This window comes from Pongo abelii, chromosome 16 (assembly GCF_028885655.2).
Source record: "Pongo abelii isolate AG06213 chromosome 16, NHGRI_mPonAbe1-v2.0_pri, whole genome shotgun sequence".
NCBI lineage: Eukaryota > Metazoa > Chordata > Mammalia > Primates > Hominidae > Pongo > Pongo abelii.
Window position 1 is genome coordinate 86289768 of NC_072001.2, and position 17856 is coordinate 86307623.

The 17856-nt window shown below is 40.8% G+C and overlaps 1 protein-coding gene across 8 annotated transcripts in view; it reads right to left on the reverse strand.

Moving 5' to 3' along the window:
• ADAMTSL3 (ADAMTS like 3) overlaps nt 1-17856 on the reverse strand; it is a 388590-nt gene that overhangs the window by 266339 nt on the left and 104395 nt on the right. For all 8 annotated transcript variants that reach the window (XR_008513716.2, XM_024232567.3, XM_024232568.3 and 5 more), the window contains one exon: nt 4208-4335. Coding sequence is in view for 6 of the 8 variants with exons in the window: in XM_024232567.3 (XP_024088335.2) it covers nt 4208-4335 (128 nt within the window). In the remaining 2 variants the exon portion in view is untranslated. The remainder of the gene's footprint in view (nt 1-4207; nt 4336-17856) is intronic.

A 17856-nucleotide genomic window follows, 5' to 3' on the forward strand; every position in this document is an offset into this window, starting at 1 on the left:
TTCAACATACTGCTATAGCTCAAGGATCTTCATTTCTGTCCATATTCTGAACTCTGTTTCTGTCACTTCATCCCTCTCAACCTGGTCCAGAACACTTGCTGGAGAGGCAAGGTGGTCATCTGTTGGAAAGAAGGCGCTCTGGCTTTTTGAGTTGTCAGGGTTCTTGTGCTGATTCTTTCTCATCTTTGTGGGCTTATCTTCCTTTAATCCTTGAGGTTGCTGACTTTTTGAATAATGTTGTTTCTTTTATCCTATTTTTTTAATGACCTTGAGGGCTTGATTCTAGTATAAGGTGGATGCAGCCAACTGGCTTCATTTATGAAAGATTTTAGGGGGCCAACACTCAGCTCCCAATACCTGGACTGGATGTCCTAATTCTGGAGTACTTGTATTGGACCCCAACTTTGTTCTCTGGCTCCTTGATGTTAGGAATCCATTGCACTGCAGGGGCCAAAATGTTTTTGAACTGCCGGTCATCACACTCTGATGGCTGATGTCAGCCAAAGCATTTCATAGCACGATGACAGCGGGATCCATCCTCATTTGTACATATCAGCAGCAGTGGTAGTGGCAGCTACGGTGGAGTGCTACCAGGTGCTAGGGGTCCTGCCTCTCTGTAGGCATTCACCACAGTGGCGGAGGCAGCGCAGCTGGGGGTGGGCAGGAGGCCCCTGTTGGTGACTGTGTGTTCAGTCATGCTGGAGGTAGTGTTGGCTCAGGGGCGGGGCACTGGCAGAGGCAGGTCTGAGTGCCTTCTGTGTGCCCCACAAGTAGGAGTGGTTGCTCAGGGTGGGGCAGGATCCACTGTTCTCTGCACAGTGTTAGCCCAGGGTGGGATGCTGGCTGACTCTGTGCCCACTAAGGCTCTGTCTGCAGTGGCAGTCAGCAGGGGACTGCCCATTCTGTTCACTCTCATCTAATTGTTCTCCAGGCATAAAAGGCTGTTTTCATTTCCTGCTTCAGGATATTTACATATGCTGCTCCCACTATCTGAACTTTTTTGGTCTCATAACCCTTTCCATCACATAATTGATTTCTTCTTAGCAGTAATATCTCAGCATAAACATGCCCTAGCACAGAGGGCTTCCCTGACCATTTTATGATTTTCTTAACACAATTTTTTTTTTTTTTTGAGATGGAGTTTCACCCTTATTGCCCAGACTGGAGTGCAATGGCGCAATCTCAGCTCACTGAAACCTCCACCTCCCGAGTTCAAGCAATTCTCCTGCCTCAGCCTCCTGAGTAGCTGGAATTACAGGCATGTGCCACCATGTCCAGCTAATTTTGTATTTTTAGTAGAGATGGGCTTTCTCCATGTTGGTCAGGCTGGTCTCGAACTCCTGATCTCAGGTGATCCACACGCCTCAGCCTCCCCAAATGCTGGGATTACAGGCGTGAGCCACTGTGCCTGGTCAGTGACACAATTTTTAAATTATATATAATTTGATTGTTTACTTGTTTATTGTTTGTCTCCTTAGATATAAGAACGCTGAAGGCAGGATATGTGTTAGCTTAATTCACTGGAGTTAAACTCCTTACCCACATCAAGGGAATTAAAAGGATCTGGAGCCAGAGACTTACAGGAAGAACTTCAGAGGATTTCATTGAGAAAGGTACGCTGTGAGCCTACCTCTCATTCTGCACCATCAAGGAGAAGGGATGAGCGCTTCAGTCTGCTAACCCCAAATCAAGAGGAAGAAATTTTAAGGATACCACTTGAAGAGTTCAATATGTGTCACCAACAGTTGGTTGGTGTTTAATTCACACCTCAGAAATTTAAGGGCTGAGAGAACAGCTGCAGCAGCCCATGTAAGCAGAGTAGGTGTTGCAGCACTGGCTCCCTGGACTTGAAGAGTTTGTTTAGCAAAGTTTACATGAGGGCTTCCTGTGAACCAGATGTGGGCACGTGCATGAGTGCCAGCATGTGGTTGTCTTAGGAACTTACCAAGATGGCCACAGAGGGGTTAGCACATGTAAATAGGGAGAAGCTGGAGGCATGTCTAGCAGTCTCAAAGCTGAGGAAAGAGCAATATTACCAAGCCAAAATGTTGTGAATAGCACATTTCAAGGGAATTGGAGGCAAGAAATCCCAAGGAATTTGGGAGGGCAAAGGCAATTTCTCAGAAAATCCATCAAAGTGCTCACAACAGTCAGCTTAAGACACTTGCCAAACAGAGAACACCAATACCTGCTCTCAACAATAAAGCCAAGAACTCTCCTGCCTCCCTTTCCTCTCCTCTTGCCCAAGTCTCCCCTTCTGAGTACGAGTAGAAAAGATGGAAGAAGTTAAGCAACTGCCCTTCCCTACCTTCAGCCTTCTGGAGATATATCACTTGGCAAAATTACGTTCCAAGCAAAATCAAAGAAATTTTAAAAATGAACCAAATAATAAATAAATATGTGAACATTTTAGTTGTATGACAATAGGATGAAAGTGGTTATTCATGGTCTTTAATATATTCCTCTAAATTCTCTTTAACAAATGCAAGTATGTACTAGGAAAAAACAAAAAAAAGACCAATGCAAATAAATCCCACTCCTTTCCCACTCTAACCCTACCACTAATTGCAAATTATTCAGACTTCTCAGACTTGAAGTTTAGAAAGAGATGCCAAAGTTCTCCCTTCCCCACTCATTTCCAGGCTGGAAACTTCTCCCCCATGTGGCTGGCCAGCAGTGGGAAAGAACTCACCCTTGACATAAGAAGCCCCCTGGCCGGGCATGGTGGCTCACGCCTGTAATCCCAGCACTTTGGGAGGCCGAGGTAGATGGATCATTCAGGTCAGGAGTTCAAGACCAGCCTGCCCAATATGGTGAAACCCCGTCTCTATTAAAAATACAAAAATTAGCCAGGCATGGTTGCAGGCACCTGTAATCCCAGCTACTTGGGAGGCTGAGGCAGGAGAATTGCATGAACCTGGGAGGCGGAGGTTTCAGTAAGCCCAGATCCTGCCACTGCACTCCAGTCTGGGCAAGAGTGAGACTCCGTCTCCAAAAAAAAAAAAAGCCTCCTCCCCTTGCCCACGGGGTGTAGCTCACCTATTGCAGCCTCCTTGGCAGAATAAATATATCCCAATACAACATGATACCCCATCATTCTTCCACAGAGCATGACACAGAATACCAGGGCCTATATCTGCTCACCAAGGTGGAAATATGGGGAAGCAGGCATAACACTTTCTCTTTGCAAGAATAATCCCTGGATTTAGTTCTCCAATGCTTTACTGAAGCTTCCATGCTCTGCGTTAGAACTCACCCTGGGGGAATGCTACTACAGTACCTCCAGCAACCTTCCCAGGCCTTCCTGGAGTAGACCAGTGATTCTTTCTTCTCAAAGGCCACATATACAATCTCTCATCTGCCCTGCTCTGCATTGTCTCAAGGAAACTGGAGGACATACTTGGTCACTGTTTAATGTATGGTAGAACAGCGACCTCAACGAAATCCAAACTCCAGCCAAAATATGCTCTCCCTGCATTTCTACTCTGTATCTTGAAGCTAATCGGCAAAGGCCAATTTACTCTTTTGCCTAACAATATCCCAAATCTGAAGATGACTGATATAATCTTGGAATCTTCTTTTGTACAAGACTAGCACGTCAGATTCCATCAATCTGGGGCTCTCTCTTACCTAAGAGCTGATGCAAAATCTTTGACTGGGAATTAAACTGTCCCATAAAGAATTACCTTGAAGTGTCTCAAAAACAATGATAAGCACAGGCTTATTACAAATCTACAGATTTTTAAAAATAAGCTGATTTTACATTTTTGCAAATATTATTTAACATAAACATATCTAAAATGTGAAAACAGAACTTGCATCATGTTCCTAATCAATGGGTTGCTCAGAATAGATGAACAAGAACTGGATTAAGTTGCAGCAACCCAAGGGCAGAACTCAGAAGACTTGACCTCTTGCTCCAACTCTTGACAACTTTAAGCCAGTGACTTAAAGTGCCAGGATTTCCTTTCCTCAAAGCCCAAAGTGTCCAGTGCTCCTGGGTCCTGTGCGCAACATGGCCACACCCACGAAAACGGGACCATTGCTGCTTAAATATGTTAACCTAGGTTGACTAACATTTAGACAAAGCAAATGTTACAACATCATCACAGTACATTCCAAAGCCAAATAAAGTTATCTCTCCTCTCCACCCATCCAGAGGCACTGGCACATTCCAAATGCAGGAGCAAGTGAAGCCACCACTGACCTTCCAGTCAAACATCTCCGCAGAGAATATGACGCTCCTCCCCCACAGGTCCGGGAGCAGTCACTCCAGTCGCCCCAAGCATCCCAGTTGCCATCTTTGTCTTCATCTGAACGAGTGTTTCTTGAGGTCTAGATGTTAAAAAGCAAAGAAACAAACAAACAAAAAAACCACAATAAATTATAGGCAAATGTGGTAGAAATATCCCAAATCTTCCCCAGTTATTCCAGAGTCACCTTTTTTTTTTTAATTGAGACAGAGTTTCGATCTTATTGCCCAGGAGTGCAATGGCGCAATCTCGGCTCGCTGCAACCTCCACCTCCTGGGTTCAAGCAATTCTCCTGCCTCAGCCTCCTGAGTAGCTGGGATTACAGGCACCCACCACCACACCTGACTAACTTTTGTATTTTTAGTAGAGACAGGGTTTTGCCATGTTGGCCAGGTTGGTCTTGAACTCCTAACCTCAGGTGATCTGCCTGCCTCAGCCTCCCAAATCCAGAGTCATCTTCTAACTCTTCACAAAGACCAATGTTACCCAAAAATGTTTTGCTTTGGAATGACTGCATTAAAAAAAGACAGGTTTATATGAAAATCAGTTGACACACGCATGCCTTTCCACCTTAAGGTTTTGTCGAGATGGCTTTTAAGCTCAGTATCATATCTGAAATTTTATCATTCCTAAATTTAAATAAATTGGCTAAATATCAATTACATTATTCTGTTTTCTAACTTACATAGCAGGGACCCTGCTTGAGCCTAAACCCCATCTACTAAAAATACAAAAATTAGCCGGGTGTGATGGTGCGTGCCTGTAATCCCAGCTACTCAGGAGGCTAAAGCAGGAGAATCACTTGAACCCGGGAGGCAGAGGTTGAAGTAAGCCAAGATTGCGCCACTGCACTCCAGCCTGGGCAGCAGAGCAAGACTCTGTCTCAGAAAAAAAAAAAAAAAAAAAAAAAGAAGTGCTCATGGGTGAAATTCTGACTTGCTTGTGTGTCAGGCAGACTGGCGGTAACTCCCAAGAAACCTTGCATAAGGATTTGTGGAACCTCCTGAGAGAACCTCCATTCCTAGAAAACAAAGTCATATGAAGATAGTTGGCCAAGTTATAAAGGTTTTGAATCCAAGAAAATAGGGAAGAGTCAATTATGAGTACACCTTGGTTTAACTGGTCTCCTAGACTTTCTACCATTGACTTAATTCAGGATACTACAGAGAAGAAGGGGAATTACAAGTAAAAAGTACATAGATAGATATAGGTATAGACCTGAAAAGAAATAAAACTCATTATTAAGTTACAAAACTTTACTAAGGGGTCTAAAATATACTTGAATAAATGAAGAAACAACCATAGTCCTGAATGAGTAGACTCAATAATGTAAAATGCTACTTCTCTCCAAGTTTATCTGTAAGTTTACAGAAAGTCCCATCAAAATCCCCAAAGAAAAATTTTTTGAAACAAAACAAATGATTCTAAAGTTCATCTAGTGGCATAAATACCTATAAGAGCCAAGGGAGGCCGGGCATGGCGGCTCATGTCTATAATCCTAGCACTTTGGGAGGTCGAGGTGGGTAGATTTCCTGAGCTCAGGAGTTCGAGACCAGCCTGGGCAACATGGCAAAACCCCATCTCTACTAAAATACAAAAAAACTAGCTGGGCATGGTGTCACATGCCTGTAGTCCCAGGTACTCGGGAGGCTGAGGCACCAGTATTGCTTGAACCTGGGAGGCAGAGGTGACAGCTGAGATCGTGCCACTGCACTCCAGGCTGGGTGACAGAGCGAGACTCTGTCTCAAAAAAAAAAAAAAAAAAAAAAAGCTAAAAAATTGTGAAGGAAGATAGAATTACTATAGAATTACTATATGATCCAGCAATCCAACTTCTTGGTATTTATCCAAAAGAATTGAAATCAGGATCTCAAAGAGATATCTGCACACTCATTGTTTGCAATAGCCAAGACATGGAAGCAACCCAAATGTCCATCAACAGATGAATGGATAAACAACACGTGGTATACACACAATGAAATGCTATGGAGCCATTAAAAAGAAGGAAAGCCTATCACATGCCACAATATGGATGAATCTTGAGGACATTAGGCTATGTGAAACAAGCCAGTCACAAAAGACAAATACTGCATGGTTCCATCTATATGAGGTATCTAACATAGACCAACTCATTGAAGCAGAAAGTACAATAGTGGTTGCCAGGGACTGGGGTGATGAGGAAATGAAGAGTTACTGTCCAATGGGTATAAAGTTTCAACCATGCAAAATTAAAAAGTTCTAGAGATCCGCTTTTCAACATTGTACTTATAATTACCAATACTGTACTATATGCTTCTAAATTCATTAAAAGGGTAGATCTCGTGTTACGAGTTTTTTTAAACACAATTAAAAGAACTCTAAAAGAAGTAAAATGAGAGGAAAATTGTCTCAATTAAGACTAGAGAATTGGCACAGCAATAAACAAATGGACGAATTAAAATGAAAAAAAAAAAGAGTCCAGAAATACATCAAGAATAGGACACAGTATAGCACCACAAATCAATGTGACAAATGTTTTGTGGGCTTTTTGTTTGTTTTGTTTTGTTTTGTTTTTGAGATGGAGGCTCACTTTGTCACCCAGGCTGGAGTGCAGTAATGTGATCTCAGCTCACTGCCACCTCCGTCTCCCGGGTGGGTTCAAGCAGTTCTCCTGGCCCAGCCTCCCAAGTAGCTGGGACTACAGGTGCCTGCCACCACACCCAGCTAATTTTTTGTATTTTTAGTAGAGATGGGGTTTCACCATGTTAGCCAGGACAGTCTCGATCACCTGATCTCGTGATCCGCCCGCCTCAGCCTCCCAAAGTCCTCGGATTACAGGCATGAGCCACCGTGCCCGGCATGTTTTGTGTTTTTAAAAATCATAGATAACTTCTTCATAGAATATACCAAAATAAATTGCAGATCTATTAGAAATGTATGTTAAAATACTGAAACCATAAAATATTATAAATATTATAGATTAATAGATTAATCTTGGATATACCTATACCAATAGTTGTATAGGAAAGACTATCCTAGATATAGCAATAAAAGTAGAAATTATAAAGGAAAAGACTGATAGGTTTAATTACATTAAAATAAAAACACATATATCATTTTCTATCTCTTCTCTACAGATAAAGCTATAGGCATAGGCGTATATATGCAAAATATACCAGTAAAAGAACGCGTATGTAGGCTGGAGGTATATAGGCTGGAAACATACCAAATTAGCTCTAAGAATGGAGGAAGTAGGACTAGGAACGAATGTTGTTGGGAAAAGACAGGAAATGAACTTCAACTGAATGTTTAATTTTCCTTAGTCCCCCCCAGAATATGATAAATTGTTAAATGCCAGTTTTATTACTATTTGAACTTTCATGGTTTTTGAAATTTCTATTTAAAAAATATCGGGGTGGGGAAAAAGACAATCATTAGATAATCATATTAAACCTATATCATTTTTCATACATGTAAACTTTGTACATGCATAGGGAGAGGAGTGAGAGGTTAATTAAAATGTTACCATTGCTACCTCTACATGTGAGGGATTTGGGTGACTTTAACATATTTTTGTTGTTGTTGCTGTTTCTCTGCATTTTGTAGTCTTTTCTTAATAAAACACATCATACCTTAATTAAAAACAAGGAAGCAAACAAACAAAAACCACATATTCTTGGTGTACAGAAAAGTTCAAGTCAGACAGAATTTAATAGGTAAGTTCTAAGCTGGAGAACAGCAAAGTTTATGAAAGAAACTGTGACATACTAATAAACTGCAGCATGTGACTCAACTAGATATTGCACAGGTTTCCTTAAGCCCTTAGGCAAGTTACCTCATCTAACCAAAAAAAAAAAAAAATTAAATTAAAAGAGGGATCTGTGGAAAAGACCTTCAAAAGTGAAATGAAGAAATAATGACTGGAAGCAAAGAGGGGGTTTTCCAATAATTTTCACTCAAGTCTCACCGGTCAATGGGCTTTATGGCTTCTTGCCAAGCTACCTATTTATAGCACAGTGAGCAGTCCTACTAGAGGCAATATTTCAGTAACAGTCAAGTGAAAGGAAAGGATAAATATCTGGTGACTGATCAAATCTGTCATCAGGAATAGGGGCTAATTAAACCCATACTATTTACTGTTCTAATTAGACCACTGTTCAGTTCAATTTTCTATAGTAAACGTCATCAAACATAACTGTGCCCTGTCTATAACATAATAAAAAAAATAAAGCTTTAATTCACAAAATATACAATAAGCAGTTTAATACATTCATCTGGACTTTTAGGTTGGGTAAGTCCAAATCATTTAGGTAAATGTTTAAAATATACACAGCTGAAATTGATTTTTCATTTTGTCACTTGATATACCAAAAGATTGAATGTGAAAAGTTGAAAAACATCATCATATATATTTTTAAATGAAAGTTGAGAGTTTTTGCAATACTGTTTTAATTTGCTTTTATTCCCACTATTCCATCTGTTCACTTCATAGTTAGAATCAGGTTTCTTTCCATAACTTCTCTACCTTAACTTACAAAAAAAAAAAAAAATCTTGATTCTAAAATAACTAAAATAGGCATGTTATAAGTGCAAGCATTTGGCTTCTCTGATTGGATAGGTAAGATATTTTCCCTCTAAGAAAGTAGAGCATGAATGGCACCTCAAGAGGGGTCCTTGAGTTTTTCTCCTCTCCCCAGCCAGGAAGATGGTTGGATTTTGTTTTGAAACCCCAATGCCATCTCCAGCAGCCAGCCCTTCTGCCTTTTTAATGTATTATTTCTCTGGAGAGTAATAGCAATAATATCCCAGATTTCCACCCAGTTCTGCTTTCTTCCCTTTCATCCTAGCAGCGTAATGATAACACAGACATTCAGAAATAACTCCACTGAAGCAGAATGAAGCGCCACCTGGGCCATTGCTGAAAACGTACGTTTGCATCGTCTTCCTTGCAGTGAAACAGAACCTGCTTCCCTGGAGTTTCCAAGCCTCTAGAGCAGTGGACAGAGCCTTGATCCTCTTCTACAGAAGAGCCCTTCTCAAGCTTTCTGAAAGCCTCCTAGTTTCTTCTACGTTCCCAGATCCTTTGCAACTATGTTCTCTCTTGGCACACATCGAAATTTGCACATTTTAAGTCTTAAAATGTAGTGTCCAGAATACAACACTGAATCTAAGAACACAGACTATACATTGCACCTATGATCCAGGTTTCTTCAGATAAAACCTAAGTTTCCTTCTTCTCTCCCTCCCTCCATTCCTTCGTTTTTCAGCCAGCCCATTTGTTGGAATCTGCTCTGGAGACAGCATCACATAATAGTTAAAAGCTGTTTGACTCTGAGTTTCTTAAACTTTCTAAAACTCATCTATGAAATAGAGATGATAATCTTTACCCAAACAAGATTTAAATAAAATAACACATATAAAGTACAGGCAGCATCTCCACGCATGCAGGTGGTGAGTATCTCAATAAGGGTAAGCAATTGTTTTTCCTCTTCAAAAATAATGTCTTTGTCAAAACAATGATGGGAGAGCCAGCTCTCTCCCATTTGTACTTATGCAAGACTTAACATTCATCACTACTGAATTTCCTCTTGTTGGTTTTGGCCCAGAATACCAGCCTGTTGAGATCTGTTTGAACCCTGATCCTGTCACCCTATCTACGAGCCACTGTGCTCAGCTCTGCAGCTTCTGTGTCTTCACCCAAGTCCCTGATAAACGTGCAGGACATAGCTCTCTAATCTTACAGCATTCCATTAATGCGTATTTCTGCTTTTTAAACTAGTAAGCCGACCATAATGCCAAGTAAGCAGCCAACTAATCAGACTTGGAATCTGTGAACACAGTTTAATGTTACAACAAAAATATGAAATAATACCAATTACCGTCATCAAATGTCAGGAGGCAGAAAGGTTTGTGGGGAGGGAAGAAATCAGCCATCAGAAGGAACTGGATCCGGCAGGGTGGAACCTGTATTCTTGGGCAGCACGGTGGTGGTAAACCTCCTGAGAGAAGAGGTATGTAGCAGCTCCACATTGGTTAACCCCAGCTCTGAAGGTTAATGACAATAAAATACAGCTGACTGATATCAGCTGGATCTTTGGCCGGATTGTAACCCAGGTGAATGTCTGTGTTTGTCAGTTGAGTATAGCTTCTCCCAATTCCCCCTGTTCAAACATCTCTTTAGGTTGTCTCAAGTAATCATTTAAATTCCATGTTGTTATTATTTTATATGGTCAGTTGTTATTTGGACCCAATCCAAGTGTGCTTCAATCAATATCATGTCACTCTGTGACCCTGTCTGGGGCCAGAATCTGAGGCAGAGCATGGAAGAAGACCTGAACAACCTTGTCCTACATAATGCAAGCACTGTTAATCATTACTAATGCACAGCGTGAGTACTGCCTGCCAGTACTTTTCCCACCTTCTCTCTAACCTTCTCAACAAGCCCTTTAAGATAGATATCACCGTCCCCATTTTGCAGGTGAACAACTGTGGCTTTGAGAACCATGTGTGTCCAAGGCTCATCTATAATTTCTTTTATTTTTCTTTTTGAGACGAAGTCTTACTCTGTTACCCAGGCTGGAGTGCAGTGGCACAATCTTGGCTCACTGCAACCTCTGCCTCCTGGGTTCAAGCGATTCTCCCACCTCAGCCTCTCAAGTAGCTGGGATTACAGGCACTCGCCACCACGTCCGGCCAATTTTTGTATTTCCGTAAAGACAGGGTTTCACCATGTTGGCCATGCTGGTCTTGAACTCCTGACCTCAGGTGATCCGCCCGCCTAGGCCTCCCAAAGTGCTGCGATTACAGGCATGAACCACTACGCCCAGCCACCATCTATAATTTCTAATGTCATACAATGAACATGTATAATTTTACAATAAAACATCCAATAAAAGTTATTTTCTTCTTAAAGAAGGGGCCCAGGCAGAAGCCCTTTCTGTCTTACCCCAGACAAAGCCTGCATTTTCCTTATGGACATCTGTGTGTTTTCCCCACTGATGCTCCACTTCCTTTCACGACCAGGAATCCAGTCAAATACAGCAGCCCAGCTATCATCACTCACAGTTAGCATTTCGCCTCTTGGATCAAATACATCTGCTGCTGGGATCTGCTTGACCACAACATTCTTTCGATATCTCTGTGAAGTCGTTTACTTTTCTCCCCCTCTATATTGCAAGCAGAGCTACACTTCTGCTTTTCAAAAGTATTTCATTTTATCTAGGTTCTTTCATGAGGAATTCGCATTCCTGACTGATGTTCATGAACTCACATGCATTTGTTCATTTTCTCACACAAACTGTACCAAGAGCTTGCTAAGTTCAAGGCTCTGTGCTCAGTGCCCTGGGAATACAAGTGTGGATCTGGCCCTCAAGTAGCTCACAAATCAATGAGCATCAGGTGAGAGGGACAAGGGCTGTGGTGAGGCAATGGCAATCCTTGGTTGTCAAGAGCAACAGACACAAGGGGCCCAGGGGAAGGAGACCCTGAAACAGGAGCAATTTGTACCTTGGTTAGGAGAGCTGGGATAGACTTTCCGCTGAACATACCAACCCTGCTGGAAGCATGGGCAGCACCTCAGGTATCCCTATCACCTTCTTCCGTATGATAGGTTACATGTGAGTCCTTATTTTGTGCTCACCTCTGTTTTCTAATTGCGATGGAATTACAAACACTTTTTACTTTCTTCTTTTATGATCATCTATAATTTCTAATGTTATACGACAAACATGTATAGTTTGCACAATAAAACACCCAATAAAAGTTCTTTTTTTTTTTTAAAGGGAAAAGGAAAACACTAAAAGGAAAGCTATGAAAACACTTCCAAAGAAGCAGTATGCACTTTGTGTTGTTTGGTTCAAATTATCAGGCTTAAAGATCTCTTAGGAAATCATATTTTCCTAAGTAAAGCTCTAGCTAGGGAATATTTTGGATGAAAAATTCCAAAAAAGATATTGTTTACTCATTATATAATAGGGCTGGTAAAAGCCAAAAATATTGTAGGAATAAGTATGTTCACCATCTCATAAAGACTCAAGTACTGCTTGCCTTTCTTGGATCCCCAGGCATAAATCAAATCATAAAATATTTTCCTGACAAGTTCTTAAATCTATGACTTATAACGAATAGTACAGTTCTACTAGTCTTGCTAAAACGTTAGTAATTAAACACAGATTTCACGTATAAGGTCACTTATTGGAAATGCTATATTAACAGCTCCATATTAAAAACAACTCAAAATAAAATGAGTTCCACTGGGATATTACTTCCCAGACATCAAATAAATGTTCATTCCAATGTTACCACAAAGGTTATTTAAGGGGATCTCAAACGACCCAGATTTAGTTAACAGTAAATACATTCTTTCAGGTTAATACTACCTTGAGGTCTTTAACAAAAGAAATTTAAAAATATGAATTGGGTAAACGGCATAAAAATGTCACTCAAGCTGTCACACAGACTCAACAATTCAGTCTGACCAGGATATATTAAACACCCATATATCTAAAGCTGTGTGCTAGGTACTGTTGAGAAATGCTCCGTACCTCTGTGTTTTACGTCTCCCTTCTCTAGGCCATTCTACCTTCTGCGGCTCCAAAACTCATTATCCTGACAGTTGATGGCCTCTAGGATTTGGTTGACACTTTCCTAGTCAATGTGCTCCTAATTATTTTACCACCTTTAAAGCCCTTCACTAATTCCTCAGGACACACATTCTGCCCCTCTAGGCTGTTTGTGCCCTATCCTACCCTTTGTCCAGCTTCATCTCTGGTGGCTCCTGCTAGCACCACATATCCCATATGCTGAGTACACAACATTTTTCATTATTTCAGACACTAACACACTTGCCATCCTGCTTGGAAAGCATTTTAAAAACACGCTATTTACCAAGGTAGTGGACAGGGTACAGGGAAACCATGAAGCCTGGTGCAGCACCCTGGGGCTGGTGCCAGCCAGATTCTGTGGATCTGACGATTCTCATTATCTGCCTTGGCCCTGCACGCTAGATGGGGCAAGGGCAGGCAGGGGCTGTGTATACAGGGCTGCCTGAGAGGAGCTAAGGCCTTCGGTTGAGAATCAGAACCCACAGCAACCCACAAAGAGAGAGCTGGGGAAGTAAACAAACACACTTCTGTCCTCCCTCTCTCCAGCCGCCCTGCAGTGCTCGTTATTGGCCAAACCCAACCAGGAGCCAGAGAGCAAGGGAGACCATTGATGCTGTCCATGCAGGTCAGCTTCCCATTGGGTGGAGCGCGGGGCAGGGAAGGGTGGGGAGTGGATCTGGAGGGCAAAGAGAAGCTTTCCAGCACAGTAATTTATTGACTCACTGGAATATTTTTAAGCAGAGGAGTGACATAGGCAGATTGTATTTTGGAAAACTTACTCTGGCAGGAGTGTGGGTAAGGATTGAGGATTGTGGGTAAGGATTGAGGAGCAACGCCTCACATCAGAGAGCATAGCTAGAAGGCCACTGACATGCAAGAGACAAGAGCCTAGACTAGATTTACCAGTGTCTGGAGGAGGAGAGCATAGATGCAAAGTTCAAAGGTGCTAGAATCAATAGGAGCTGGCAGCTGACCAGATGCAGGAAGAAAGGAGATGTTAGGATGACTCCCAGGCTTCTGTATTAAATGATTTGTGGCAAATGCCAATTTCATTCAGGCTTCCCAAGCATCCTCAAGCCCACCCTTGAGGTAGGATTCTCAGCACCTGTGTGTACAGAATGAGAGCAGTTTACCTGATAATGGTTAAGATAAAAGGGGGCAAGCTGTTGGTCTCTGGGAGGAATCTGGCCTGCAGGTCTGAGTTATTTAATAATGATTGTATATTCTGCCAAACAAGCCCCTAAAAAGAATTATCTCTTAGGCCGGGTGCGGTGGCTCACGCCTGTAATCCCAGCACTTTGGGAGGCCAAGGCGGGCGGATCATGAGGTCAGGAGATTGAGATCATCCTGGCTAACATGGTGAAACCCCGTCTCTACTAAATATACAAAAAAATTAGCCAGGCGTGGTGGTGGGCACCTGTAGTCCCACTTACTCGGGAGGCTGAGGCCGGAGAATGGCGTGAACCCGGGAGGCAGAGCTTGCAGTGAGCCGAGATCGCGCCATTGCACTCCAGCCTGGGTGACAGAGCGAGAGTCTGTCTCAAAAAAAAAAAAAAGAATTATTTGTTAAGGTTTAAATATATGAAGATTTCACATAAAAATATAGATTTCTGAGGCCTAGAGTGAGACCCTGTCTCAAAAAAAAAAAAAAAAATCTAGATTTCTGACTTCTCAGGAAAATAAAATAAAATTCACATCACAGCATGGCAATAATTAAAACTAAGTGTGGCCATCCGATTTTTAAAGGGCATGTGACCTCTAATATGCCCAGTCCCCATCCAGCCACTGTGAGGATTCGTATTATCTTCCTGGCCTCTGTAGATCAAACTGGGGGCTTGTTGGTGACAAATGACTGTCAGCTTGAAAGTAAATCAAGTCCGGGTGTGGTGGCTCATGCCTGTAATCCCAGCACTTCATGGGGCTGAGGTGGGTGGATCACTGGAGGTCAAGAGTTCGAGACCAGCCTGGCCAACATGGTGAAACCCCGTCTCTACTAAAAAAAATACAAAAATTAGTCAAATGTAATGGTGTGCACTTGTAGTCCCAGTTACTCAGGAGGCTGAGGCATGAGAATCGCTTGAACCTGGGAGACAGAGGCTGCAGTGAGCCGAGACTGCATCACTGCACTCCAGCCTGGGTGACAGAGTGAGACTCCATCTCAAAAAAAAAAAAAAAGAAGTAAATCAAAAGACATGTGTATTTATAACTGATATAAGATTCTTCACAGTATTGCTGTAGAACGGCATTATTTTCCAGAAGTAAGAAACATACATACAACATGTAGCTGAAAAATAAAACAAAGCACATTTGGTTTTTGCTATAGTCTGAATGTGTCCCTGGAAATTTATGTGTTGCAAGTTGATCACCAATGTGATAGTATTAAGAGGTAGGGCCTTTAGGAGGTGATTAAGTTATGAGGGTGGAGCCCTTAGGGCCCTTATAAGGAGCTTGAGAGAGTTAGTTCCCTCTCTTCTGCCCTCCCACTGCGTGAGGACATACCATTCATGCCCTCTAGAGGACATGGCAACAAGGCACCATCTTGGAAGGAGAGAGAACAGCCCTCACCAGACACCAAACCTGCCGGTGCCTTGAACTCAGACTTCCCAGCTTCCAGAACATGAGAGAATACATTTTTGTTCTGTACAAATTACTCAGTCTCAAGTATTTCATTATAGCAGCACAAATTGACTAAGATAGTTGTCTTTACTGCATGCTAAGATCAGAGTGTGTCCATAGAAGCAGAATATAAGTCATTCCATGATGCCCAGTGTCTAAACTCTACTCCCTTTCCACATGTGGACTTTGCAGTATTTCAGACATAAGGTATTAGTGTATTTAAGAATCATATTCTGACTAGGTGCAGGGGCTCACACCAGTAGTCCCAGCTACTCAGGAGGCTGAGGCAGGAGAATCACTTGAACCCAGGAGGTGGAGGGTGCAGTGAGCCAAGATCACACCACTGCACTCCAGCCTGGTGACAGAGCGAGACTCCATCTCAAAAAAAAAAAAAGAATCATATTCTGGAATGTACCTATGCCAGCATTAACACACAAGAAACCATGGGCCCTGCAGGAGACCATCTGAGGAATCACATGGGCCACATCTCCAGTGACAACCCCCATACAAACCAATATCATGCCTGACAATATCTAGGTTATGTTTCCCTATTAATGCAATCAGTGTTTATACCTACTAGGCAAGTAGCTTGTTCTTTTCTTTTCTAAGAATCATAACCAGGTCCTCTCAGATTGCAGCAAGAGACATACAACATTCAAATACAATGAGAGCTTTGTTTCATACTGACTTTATTTTTGTTAAAAATAAATTCTTAAACATAAAGATACTTTACATGATGGAAGATTTAATAGGATATTATCTATGCTCTTGGGTTAGTCATCATGAAGCATATATAACACAACATCAGGTAAGATTAAAAAGAGATAACTGTAGGTTGCCAAATTTAAAAGTCTGATGGAGAGGAATGGTGGGCTAGATAATACAGATCAACCATGCCGTTGAGGACAACTACAAAAGCAAAAATGTCCTCCAGGAAATTAAAGTAAAAGAAAGAGATTGTCAGACAAAAGAGAATTCATCTTCAGCAGACCAGTCTTAAAGAAAATATTAAATGGTGTTTTTAAGATTAAAGGAAGCTTGGAGATGATGAAAGAAATGAAGAGCAAAAATAAGAATGGTAAACGCAGGTAAATTAAAAGAAAAGCAACGTGTAAAACAGGAACTATAATGGATTGTGGAGTTTTAAATATTTATATGGAATTAACATACCTGACAATGACAGCCTATGAGTCAGAAGAAAGATAAATGGCCTTAAAGTATCCTCAGGTTCTTGTATCATCCGTGAAGAAGATAAAAGAATCAATTAATATTCGACTTTGAGAAGTCAAGGATAGATGTTTTAAGCTCTAGAGTTACCACTAAAAAAAACGGAAAAGAGTGTATGACTTCCAAATTAATGTATATGGGAAAAGATATAATAAGAAAACACATTCACTCAATCCAAAAGAAGGCAAAAATGGAGAGAAAAAGGAATGTAGGCAGATGGATAAATTTTAAAAGCTCATAGTAAAATGGAAGATTTAAATGCACATATATCAATTACATTAAACCCAAATAGACTAAATCACCAATTAAAATACAGACTGTCAGGATAAAATTTAAAAACTCAGTTATATTCTGTTTAAAAGAGACTTTCCTTAAATATAATGAACAGAAAGATTAAAAATAAAAGATTGAAAAAAATACTTACCATAAGACTACTAACCAAAATAAATCTGGCTTAGTCACACTAATTAGACAAAGTAGACTTTAAGACAGAGATGCTACATACTGTTGGAAGTTTGATTTCACTAGGATGGAACAAATTCTAAAAGTGGAAGTACCTAACAACATAACCACAAAATATATAAAGCAAAAACTGACAGAACTGTAAGAAGAAATAGAAAAATCCATAATGATGGTGGGAGGTTTTAACACAACTATCATTAACTTATCGAGCAGGTGAAAAAAATAAGTAATGATATAGAATATGGAAACAATTAAATTACAAATTGAAACTATGTAACTGTATAGAAAGCTACAACTAACCATCTCAGAATATATGTTTTTTGTATTTATGAAATGTTTATAAACATTTATCATGATCTGAGCCACATAGAAAAGTCTCAAAAATTCAAAGATTGAAATAATACAAGGTTTTTCTCTGACAACAAAGCAAAAAAGCAAGTTTAAAACTAGAAAATGTCCAAACACATTCCATAGGTTAAAAATTAATCACAATGAAAATTAGAAAATACTCCTAATGAATGAAGATGAATATATTACATACCAAAACTTGAGTAAAGCAGCTAAAGCTATGCTTGGAAGGGGATCTGTAGTTTTAAATGCACATATTTGAAAAGAAGAAAGATGAAAAAATCAATGATCTTAAACTATTTCAAGACATAGAAAAATGACAACACATACAACCCAAAGAAAGTAGAAGAAAGAAAATAATAAGGATG